Below are 11,589 nucleotides of genomic sequence, written 5' to 3'. Positions count from 1 at the left end.
GGCATGCGCAGGGTGCTGGGTTCGATCCTCAGCACCACATACAAATAAAATAAAGATGTTGGGGTCCACCGAAAACCGAAAAATAAATGTTAAAAAATTATCTGTCTCTCTCTCTCTCTTAAAAAAAAAGATTTTCAGAAAGCCATCAACTACGATGATTCAAGATGAATGATAGGTTCTGGCCTGTGTTTCCCCTTCCAACCTTCAACATCATATGGCAACTAAACACCAATCCTGTATGTTTCTACAATTGATCTGCAATGGGATTGCTAAGTAGGCATACAATTTGCTGGCCAGACAGGAAAGTTGAAATCAATATTGGTAAGAAGGATGAAGATTCATAATTATTTCTGTGATAAAGAGGAATGGAACAGGTTTTTGGAATTAAATAGATGATTACTTGAATCTCAGCTCAGCTTCTAACTGAGTAATCATCTCCATGAGCTTTGTTTACTCAAATATAAAACAGGAAAGCACCCAAATAGAGCTGAGATAAGTCAATTTCCATTAGGTATTAGAATGCTTTGTAATGTGTAAAACATTATTTTCTTTGATGCCTCTTCTGTTTTGCATTTGCTATGTACAGTATTATGGATACACCATTGGGGTGGGCCATTTTACACTTTCCCCAGTCTCTCTTGTATGTGCTCTCTGACCAAAGTTTCACAGATGCTAAAACCTGCAGGTAAAAAGGGAATGTTGCACTATAAATGATTTTGTCCTATAAAGAGACCCCCATTTCACAGTAAAGAAAACAAGAGTGTGAAGACAGAGCCTACAGAATGGGAGAAAATCTTTTCTACCCACACCTCAGATAAGGCATATTTCCAGGATATACAAAGAACTCAAAAAGCTTAACATGAAAAATAAAAATAACCCAATCAATAAATGGGCAAAGGAACTAAACAGATACTTCTCAAAAGAAGAATTTATGAATGGTCAACAAACATATGAAAAAATGTTCAACATCTCTAGCAATTAGAGAAATGCAAATTAAAACTAAAATGAAAAATAAAATAGCACCAAAAAATACTAAAATGAGATTTCATGTCATTTCTGTCAGAATATAAATTATCGGGAATACAAGTAATAAAGCCAAGAGTGGTGGTGCATACCTGTAATCCCAGCAGCTCAGGAGGCTGAGGCAGGAGGATCGAGAGTTCAAAGCCAGCCTCAGAAATGGTGAGGCTCTAAGCAAATCAGTGAGACCCTGTCTCTAAATAAAATACACAATAGAGCTGGGGATGTAGCTCAGTGGTAAACTGCCTCTGAGTTCAATCCTTGGTACCAAGAAAAAAAAAAGAATACAAGTAACAATAAATGTTGTCAAGGATGTGGGGAAAAGGATACACTCATACATAGCTAGTGGGACTGCAAATTAGTATGACCACTCTTTCACCCAGTTATCCCACTCCTCAATATATATTCAAAGAATTTAAAATCAGCATATTACAGTGACAAAGTCATATCAATGTTTCAATTTTTTGATTTATGTTCTTTGTACCAGGGATTGAACCCATAGGTGCTTAACCAGTGAGGCACATATTTAGCCCTTTATATCTATATTTTATTTAGAGACACAGTCTCACTGAGTTGCTTAGGACCTCACTAAGTTGTTGAGGCTGGCTTTGAACTTACAATCCTCCTGCCTCAGCCTCCCAAGGCTCTGTAATTATACATGTGCATCACAACACTCAGCCATATCAATGTTTATAGCAGCACAATTCACAATAGCTAACCTATGGAACCAACATAGGTGCACATTAACAGATGAACAAAGAAAATACTATTTGCATACACAATAGAATATTATGCAGCCATAAAGAAGAATGACTTTATGACATTTGCCAGTAAAATGGCTGGAACTAAAGACTATTATGCTAAATGAAATAAGCCAATCCCCGCCCCCCCCCAAAAAAAAACAAAGGTCAAATGTTCTCTCTGATATGTGAGTGCTAGCACACAACAAAGGAGTGAAGGGGAAGTTCAGTGGATTAGACAAAGGTGAATAAATGAAAAGGAGGAAGATAGAAATAGGAAAGACAATGAAATGAATCTGACAAAATTTCCTATGTACATATATAAATACACCACAGTGAATCTCAACATTTTATTGAGACTCTATGATTAAAATCCCAATTCTAATTAACATTCTACAAGACTGGGATCCTAAGATATACCATGTTTATTTAAATATGCCAAAATAGACTCCACTGTCATGTATAACTAAAAAGAACAAATAAAATTTTTAAAAATAGAGACCCCCCTCAAAATGCAAGTTGACTTCTCATGGTACCTTATCCACAAAGGCCCTGCAGTTATATGCCCATGTCTCCTTGCCTAGTGTCCAAGTTGGAGTCTGGTTTCAGTCTTGAATCTGCCACTAACATTTAAAGTTTTTAATTGGCCTTTTAAATATTGTCATCGATGGGATTTTTCCATTTCTAGAATGTTGCCCAACATTCTGACTTGAGGCTTCTTCTGGAACAACTTCCAAAATAAAAACCTATAGAATCTACATAAGATGGACAGACCCATTCTATACCTCCCCAGTCGCCTCCCAGAATCCACAGGGACCATCAAAACAATCAAATTCAATCTGTAAGTGTTCTAACAAGTACTTTAATGGACACAATGTATGGCCTAAAACACAAAGAAGCCCCTCAATATTCCTTTCAGTTCCACTGTGTAGAAATTTGAAGGACTGGCTTTCTAGGGTGCTTCTGACTCCAGCAGATCTTGGTAATCATGGCAACAACCAACCATCCACTCATTTCTCCAAAATAGTCCACTGCCAAGGAGAATAAAAATATAATTTGGATCCCCAATCCCTACCTCCAATTCCCCATCATGCCTATGTTTCTTAGTTCTTAGTTTAATTGTGGGTTTTCTTCATAGCTCACTTAGCTCAGTTCAGAGTGAACTTGCCTGCATCGTAGAAAGCAACAGAAACCCAATTGATGAGTTTTTCTTTTGATATCTACTTTCTGAAGAGGATTACTTTTTAGGAATTTCCAGGCCTTCCAAAAGTTGGAGGTTGATTAGTTGTTGCAATTTATGCTGTAAGATTCGAGGGGACTTACCTAGTCCTGGGTGCCAAAGTATAGAAAAGAAACTCAAAAAAGTTGAGTGAATATCATTTTCATGTAAATAAATAAATGAAGAAATATGCAGGTAATTTTGATCTCCTCCTCTCCTCCTTCACCACCCATGCCCATTTGACAGTACAGTTAGCTGTTAGTCCATGGCCTCCTGGGGTTCTGGGAGTACAAACCAGATGTTCTTCCTGAGGATATCCCCAGGCTCCAATTATTACTGTTTGAGAGACAGAAGCTTGAAGCTATCATCCAGGATGGACCTCCTGTTGCGGCGTAGCTTTCTTTGTCGATGCTGGTACCAGACCACACCACCAAGAGCCAGAGAAGCAAGCAGAAGGATGATGCCCATGATAATCAAAACAGAAGCCAGTATCTCGACATCCTTTATGGGTATCTGCATGCCCAGCATCCTCACATTGCCTTCTCCAATATCTTTTAGGCTCACTGCTGAAATGGAGGAAGAGAAAATGGGTACCCAAGGATGGGGAGTACTCTAAAGGGTCACCTTTGGTTGTCATCTCTTGGAGAAACAAGTCCAAATAGGTCAGCACACCTGTCCCTATCCTTCGAAATACTAGCTGATAAAGACAGATTCGAAGGTTACAAAGAATCACAGATACAAGATGTCACAGCCGGAAGGGTCCTTTAGAATCACTGAGACCATAGTCCACTCAGGCAAAAAAAGAGGTAAGACTGAGATTGGGAAATCCTTAATACATTTCCTTTTAGAGAAAAAAAGATTAGACTTGATCTGCATGGTTCCTGAGTGTAATATTAGGGGCAATAGAGGAAACTCCAGAAAGAAGACCAACTCAATAATCCAGTTTATCAATGTTCATTTTGACCATTAGAATATGACAACAAAATGCCACTATGCTATCCAATCTTTCACCTATGTGGGTAGTACTAAGAGTAATGTCACTTAGATCTTTACAAGCAAAATACTTGATTGTATTAGTTCCTAACAAACAAACTTGTGATGCTTCTCAATTGACCAACAAAGTAAAGGTCAAAATCTTAAGCCAGATATTCTTACCCTCACAATCAGGCTCTCACCTACTTTTCTATTCTTGCATGCTTCTATCAGCCACAGCAACTCAATCTTCATTCCCAATAACAAGTGATCTTTCTTGCTCATGGCACTCCCTTTACCTAAACACCCTTTCCTCTTTCCTTTCCTTCTTCTAGACTTAGCTTCAATGTTACATGTCTCTGAAAGTTTTAAATTCAGCTAAATTTAAAACAGTAACAATTTCCTGTGCTATGTTCTCATAGTACCTGTAGTCTATACTACCACAATATACTTACTGTGTGACCCTGGGAAAAGAAACCTAATCCCCCCTTCCCATAAGGATCTCAGTTTCCTCTTTTATAAAATGGGGATAATAGCCACATCTAACAGAGATTGTTCTTAGGTTTAACTGAGTTAATACTTAAAACATATTTAGCTTGGCACCTTGGAGATAGCAAGTGTACAATAAATGTTAGGTGTTATCTTCACTTGCCCTTTTTGTGCTTAGCATCCAGCATTGCAATTATTGTTTCTATGTTTCATTCCATTTTTAGACACTGGAAAGTAGCAACTATGTGTTATTTATTTTATTATCCCTGATACTTGAAACCTGTTTGATGGATGTATAATTAGATGAATGAATGTTCTAACAGAACGGAAAGAAGATGAAATGTAAAGAGTTCAAACAGATGCTGAAGAACATCCTGGTTCTGAGTTAACATTCTACCATTTCTCTCTCTCTGTCTCATTGCATATGAGGCAAGTACTCTACCAACTTAGCTGTATCCCCAGTCCTCTACCACTTATTTTGTAACCTCAGATAAATCACTTTCCATTTCTCAGCTTCTCATGTAGAAAATTATTGAGTTTCATTAGATCAACATTTTTGAGGATTTTTCCCCCATTGTAGAATATTTTTAATAAGTGAGACCTTATGAGGAATATGTGTATACATGTAAAATATGTATGTATGTATATAAAAATATAAACTTCAAATATCTATGTAGTTGGCTGTGGTGGGGCACACTTATAATCCTCATGACTTTGGGAAGCTGAGGCAGGAAGATTGCAAATTCAAAGCCAGACTGTGCATGGTGCACACCTGTACTCCCATTGATTCAGGAGCTGAGGCAGGAGTATCACAAGTTAGAGGGCAGTTTTGGAACTTAGGGAGAAGTTATCTCAAAAAAAAAAAAAGAAAGAAAGAAAAAAGTCTGGGTATGTGGCTCAGTGGTAGAATATCCCTGGGTTCAATCCCTAATACTGTAAAAAGTCATTCTAGACTACAGTGAGATTCTAATTTATATATATATATATATATATATATATATATATATATATGAAAAAGGACTAGGGATATAGCTCAGTGGTTGAGTGTCCCTGGGTTCAATTCTGAGTATCACAAATAAATAAATAAATAAATGCAAATATGCATGTACACAAGCATGTTTATATATAGATATAAATGTAGGTATATAAAATATATGAGTGCTCAGTTGGAAGATGTGGTCTCTAAGCCCCCTCCACTCAACCTTACCTTACCTCTCTTCAACCCCTCCAGGACATACCCTAGTTCCTTGGTTAATAGTTCATGAGATATTTAGTCAGATCATTAGGAATTCTCCAAGCACAGCTAAAAACCTCCTGAGTAAACTGATGTTCTACAATGTCCCTTTTAACTCACATAACTTCTCTGAATATTTCCTAGCCCAGCGACCAATGGGATAGAGAATGAGAGCAATATTTGGATATACACTGTACAGTCAACAATCTCTACTTTCTCAAACAACAGAAATGACTGGTTCCAAAAGTTCAGCTGCTTGGTATTTCACAGATGAAGGGTAAAGAGGCAAGAATTAAAATAGTTATTGAAGACCGTCTGGTGTTTGTTCTAGTCTTACATTGTCCCTGTGGGAATCCATGTCTGTGCTACAAGTCTTTCATGCCTAACCCAGCAGGACTTACAATTTTCTTCTCCTTCACACATTAAGTAGGAAGCTAAGACAGCAGCCTCCAACTGGGAATGAGGTTATTTTCCCTGACTCCATAAGTTGGGGATGGGAGCCAGAGAGAATCAACATGTTGAGGGAAGACAAACCTTGGTTCCCTGGCTTCTGAAATCTTAGACAGATCTCAGGACACTCATTGGTACCAAACTTTCTGTCATGTAATTCCCAATGTCAGAGGTACCTCTCCACACATACCCTCTTTCCCTTTCCCCGCTTCCCACATGTATCTACCCAGTCTATGAACCCTTCTACGTACCTTTTCCAATCTCTCTGGTGATAGCAGTGATAGTGCTTAAATGATCTAAAGGAAAAAAGACAAAAGGTTAGTCCTGTTATTCTTTCTATCAATGTATAGGTTTCCTGTGGGAGTCTGGCATTGGTTGAGGGAATTTCTATGTGATATATACTAAGTAAGAGAAAGGTAAAATCAACTACTTCATAGTCAAAATCAATATTGGTATGCCAATTTGATTATGAGTGGTGAAAAAATATGGGTGAGTACACAGACTTAGGAGACTAAGTCTAAAATCTAAATTCTAAAATCTAAAGTCTAAAATCTAAGTGACTCCTCTGGCATTATTCACATTTCTTGGTAACTCCTCTGTTCCCATTATTTCTTTCTTTTCCACAATTTCCCACCCTCCCTTTGGGAAGCTCCTGCCCCTTGCCAAATGTACTTCCCTACAGATTCAATCTTTTCTCAGAAAACTTGTTTTTCATTTTGATCTTGTGAAGCTGAGCTCTTCTCTAAGGTATGTGCTTCATTTACATTCTCACAATACTGCTTGGCAACCATTATTCCTCTCCTTTTAGTAAAGATTTATCTTTTCTGAGGCTCATATTATTTGACTAGAAAAAAAAAAAAAAACACAAGCACTTCTTGTTACTGTTACCCAGAAGTTCTCTTCATTCATGGAAGTCTTTGGTACCTTGTCAGTCTTCCTCAGTTTCCATCCAACACTGAACCCTCATATTTTCTGGACCTTTTTGTTTTTTTGGGAGATTTTGTTTTTTGTTTTTCATTTTTTGGGGTGAAGTACCAGGGATTGAACTCAGGGGCACCCGACCACTGAGCCACATCCCCAGCCCTATTTTGTATTTTACTTAGAGACAGGGTCTCACTGAGTTGCTTGGCACCTCACTTTTGCTGGCGCTGGTTTTGAATTCACGATCCTCCTGCCTCAGCCTGCTGGGCTGATCACAGGCATGTGCCACTGCACCTGGCTGGACCTCTGAACTCTAATGACTTTCATTTCCATTCCAATTTTACCAACCACTCACATGGTCACCTGATCTTGTTATCCAGACTTGTTCCACCTCAGAAATTCAAAATCTAACAATCATTTGCTAATTGCTAATTTTGGTAACTAATAATTACCTTTTATTTAAAAACTCTGTTATTCTCCCCTCATTAGACCTCTACTTCCTGAACCCTTCCATTTCTTCCCAACCTACCAGCTTCATCCTCTCTTCCTTTCCATTCCTGGTCAGTTTAGACTCCATAGTCTATCATTCCAAATGCTAACTTAAAAAAAAAGAGTGTTATAATAATCGAGTGAAACCACAATAACTACACCCTCCTTGTATTTTGTCTGATATGCTGAGTGCTGCCAGAAAAAAGTTACACAATTATAAAGAGTAGTATTGTTTATGTTCAACTGCCTCCAAAGCTGCCTGGCAATAATTATTTTATTTCCAATCCCCCAGAGTGGCTATTCCAAACCTTTGCCCACTTCTGTCAAGTCCTTTATTTGGACATCTTCCCTTCACTCTCAGCAGATGATTCTATGTACTCCATTACAGTGGAAACAAAGATCTTACAGTAAAAATCCTTTACATGTCTGTCAAGACCCTCCTCCCAACCTATTCATTGATCCTTAATTTAAAGCCTTCTGTCTTTTTACAGTACAAAAATGATTATCCTCCAGCCTTGCTCTAATCTTTCATTTTATCTCTGGCTCTCATCCCCTGCTGCCTCATCAGGAACTTTATTTCAACCATTAGTCCTTTCCCCCCTATCTAACTTCAACTCTTCCTTCTGATTGTCCTGTTAGCATATATGAGATTAGAGCAATATTGAATTAGACTATAATAAGGCTGGCTGATTGTCATAGGAAGATATGAATTATCTTCATAAAAGTACCTCAGTGAGGGGGCTGGAGTTGTGGCTCAGTGGTAGATTGCTTGCCTAGCATGCATAAGGCACTAGGTTTAATCCCCAGCACAATAAAAAATAGATAAATAAATAAATATATTGTTTTATATCCACATTATTTAAAAAAAAAATAAAAGCACCCAGTGACAATATATTAATGCTCTCTTACATTTAGAATTGGTCCCATTTAGGATGACATATTGTAATATATGAAGACTTCAGACATCACTATAATTCTAGCATCTCAGGAGGCTGAGATAGGAGGATCACAAGTTTGAGGCCAGCCTCAACAAGTTAGCAAGGCCCTTATCAACTTAGCAAGACACTGTCTCAAAATAAAAATTAAAAAGGACTGGGGATGGTGCTCAGTGATAATGTGCCTGTGGGGGTTACATCCTAATATATATATATATATATATATATATATATATATATATATGTAAATATTTATGTATAACAAATATATTTTACATAAACACACACACACACACACACTCTGTTGTCCCCGAACCATAGGAACTTGATGACAAATCAACTGACCACTGTACTATTATTGTTCTAGGAACTAAAAGAACACAACAACAACATCTGGGTCCTAGGGAATAGTATTAGAGTTAATAATTGGAAGTCACATTCCAGCATTATGGCTTGCAGAAAACAAAGTATTTTAATGATTCCAGAAATCACAATGTACTGTAATTTGTCTCTCTCCCTGGGGTAAAGAGCAGAGTTAAATTCTCTACTCTGGTTTGCTAAGTCTGTTTGAATTTCCAAAGGCATTTTCCCACTCTCTAATTCTTCTGATAAAGTGTCAGTGGCTGACAACCTTAGAATATTCACTTCGATGTCATCATGTTTCAAAGCAGTATGACATTGTTTTTAAAACAACTTTGTTCTCTCATCCCCAGAAGGCTCTATAGGACTTCTTGCAAGGGGGATAATGCTGGTGGTTGGACTCAAGTCAAATAGTCAGGAAGTGAGACATTACCAAGTACAGTGACACACACCTATAATCCCAGTGATTCTGGAGGCTGAGGGAGGAGTATCACAAGTTCAAGCCCAGCCTCAGCAACTTAGCAAGACCCTGTCTCAATATAAAAGAAAAAAGGAGTAGAGATGTGGCTCAATGGTAAGGCACCTAGAGTTCAATTTCCAGTAACCTCTCTCCTCAAAAACAGAAGTGAAATCCTGAACTTTCAAATGCTCTAACAACAAAAAAAGCGAACAAAGCCTATCCTTCCTTCTATATCCTTAGTGAAGAACAAGAGTGATTGGAAAAGAAATTGCCAAGCTAGTCCCTCTCAATATAACAAAAAAATATGAGAAAAATGTGCTTCAGGGGCTGGAGCGGTAGTTCAGTGGCAGAGTACTTGCCTAGCATGTGTGAGGCACTGGGTTTGATCCTTAACACCACATATAAATAAATAAAATAAAGGCATCTATAACTACATCTACAACTACCAAAAAAATTTTTTAAAAGAAAAACATGCTTTGTTTTAGTTTTTTTTGGGGGGGGTGTTTTGTTTTTGATTTGTTTTCTTTTGTTGGTAGTGCTGAGGATCAAAACCAGGCACACATGCCAGACAAGTACACTACCACTAAGCTGCATTCCCAACCTGAGGAAAAAATTTTCTTCCATCCTTAGTAGCAACTCTGTCTGGAATAAGCAGAATTGAAGGTCAATATCTATTTCTACCTTTTGACAGGATAGAAAGAACTGCCTTTCACAATCCTCACAAAACAAATAAATTAAGAAGTGAGATTAGAATTCTTTTTCTTTTCATTAAAAACAGATTCACAGGGCTGGAGGTGTGGCTCAGTGGTAAAGTGCATGCTTAGCATGTGCAAAGCCCTGTATTCAATCCCCAGCATGACCAAAAAGTAACCATTAGTAATATTCCTTGTTAACTACCAATGCTTCTAGTGCACTCTAATTAATAAGGTTACATATAAATTAATTTCAAAGGATGCAAACTTGCACTAAGCCTAGAGCTCAACAAGATTCAAGCTGGGCCAACCCATGTGAGTTCAAAAGGTGTCAAAGTAATTATAAGAGATATAGGTTTCAAGGTTTCAGTGGAGGGTGAGTATATTGATTAAGGAATAGCCTAGAGGGGGAGAATGTTCTGCTGAGACATGGTTCTTTAAAAAAATGTGTTTCTTCTGGGATCAAAAGTGGAGATACAAAGAGTTTTGTAGGGGATGAACTGATTCCGATAGTCTATAGGAATGATAAAATGATACATCTTATGGAGTTAGGATTTACCTTTTGGGGACAAGACAGTAAAGAGGGTCTCCATGCCAGCATGGACATGGTCAGCCACATGGCAGTGCATCAGCCATGTCCCAGGGTTGCTGGCCACCATCTCCACAACCTCAAAGGTCCCTGGGAACAGATCCACCACATCTGCCCTGTAGCTCTGTCCATTCTGAAAGAGAGATTGGGGGTGAAGGAGAGAAAATGAAGGGTAAAGGAACCATCTCAGAGCTTACAGGAATTAAGTCTATGATGTTGCATATATGATACAACATTACATCATGTACAACCAGAGAAATGAAAAGTTGTGCACCATTGTGTACAATGAGTTGAAATGCATTCTGCTGTCACGTATAACTAAATGAACAAATTAAAAAATACAAAATAAAGTGCATGATGTTCACATCAGTGACATGAGACTCCAAAATTCCTAGACCAGAAAACTGCTTTAAAAGTCCACTTTACTCATCTTTCTTGAATCCACCCACACAAACTAAATCAACCAAAGACTCTCTCCTCCTACTCTTTTTTAAAGTGTACCAATGTAAAAGATCTTCTAGATTCCTTTAAAAGACTCAAAACTAGTATCCTCGGATGTCTTTTAGCATGCTGAAATCTGGAAAACTTATATTAAGCCTTGACACCTAGAAAGGAGCCATATGTTTTCCTTAGAAATGAATTTCCTTAATTTCTCCTCCTTATCACCCGTATCTGTACTTCTAGATTTCTAAGTCTGGATCCAAATCTTCAAATCTCTGCTCTTTTTCTAGGCTAAATATTCAAAAATCTACATATTGTTCCATATAGTTACTAAATTGAAACTTTCCTTATAATGGATTGCTGACTTTCATAGACTCTGAGATGTTACTCTGAAATTACTTGCTCTTAGAATCCTTGTTTACTTTCAAGTCATTGACTGAGACTCAGTGACATGGCTTCCTTCAATCTCCTTACCCAATAAGTGAGCCATTCTCTTCCATTTCCAAAGGGAAGTTAAGGTCTAAATGAAAGTATCAGATCCTCAGCTATTATTATCCTAATAGCTGAATGATAATTTC

General features: G+C 37.7%; 1 protein-coding gene across 7 annotated transcripts in view; it reads right to left on the bottom strand.

The window, feature by feature from the left end:
- Positions 1–2,602: 2,602 nt before the first annotated feature.
- Heph (hephaestin) overlaps positions 2,603–11,589 on the bottom strand; it is a 79,752-nt gene continuing 70,765 nt past the window's right edge. For 6 of the 7 annotated variants that reach the window (XM_078034644.1, XM_040282187.2, XM_078034643.1 and 3 more), the window contains 3 exons: positions 10,541–10,703; positions 6,376–6,420; positions 2,603–3,545 (listed from right to left, as the gene is read on the bottom strand). In XM_078034644.1, coding sequence (XP_077890770.1) covers positions 3,313–3,545; positions 6,376–6,420; positions 10,541–10,703 — 441 coding nt within the window. In that variant the 3' untranslated portion in view covers positions 2,603–3,312. The remainder of the gene's footprint in view (positions 3,546–6,375; positions 6,421–10,540; positions 10,704–11,589) is intronic. The other variant, XM_078034645.1, reaches the window with a different exon arrangement.

The sequence above is a fragment of the Ictidomys tridecemlineatus genome, chromosome X (genome assembly GCF_052094955.1).
Source record: "Ictidomys tridecemlineatus isolate mIctTri1 chromosome X, mIctTri1.hap1, whole genome shotgun sequence".
In the NCBI taxonomy this organism is placed as follows: domain Eukaryota; kingdom Metazoa; phylum Chordata; class Mammalia; order Rodentia; family Sciuridae; genus Ictidomys; species Ictidomys tridecemlineatus.
The sequence above is the reverse complement of the archived record's forward strand: the minus strand, read 5'-3'. Positions and strand labels throughout refer to the sequence as shown.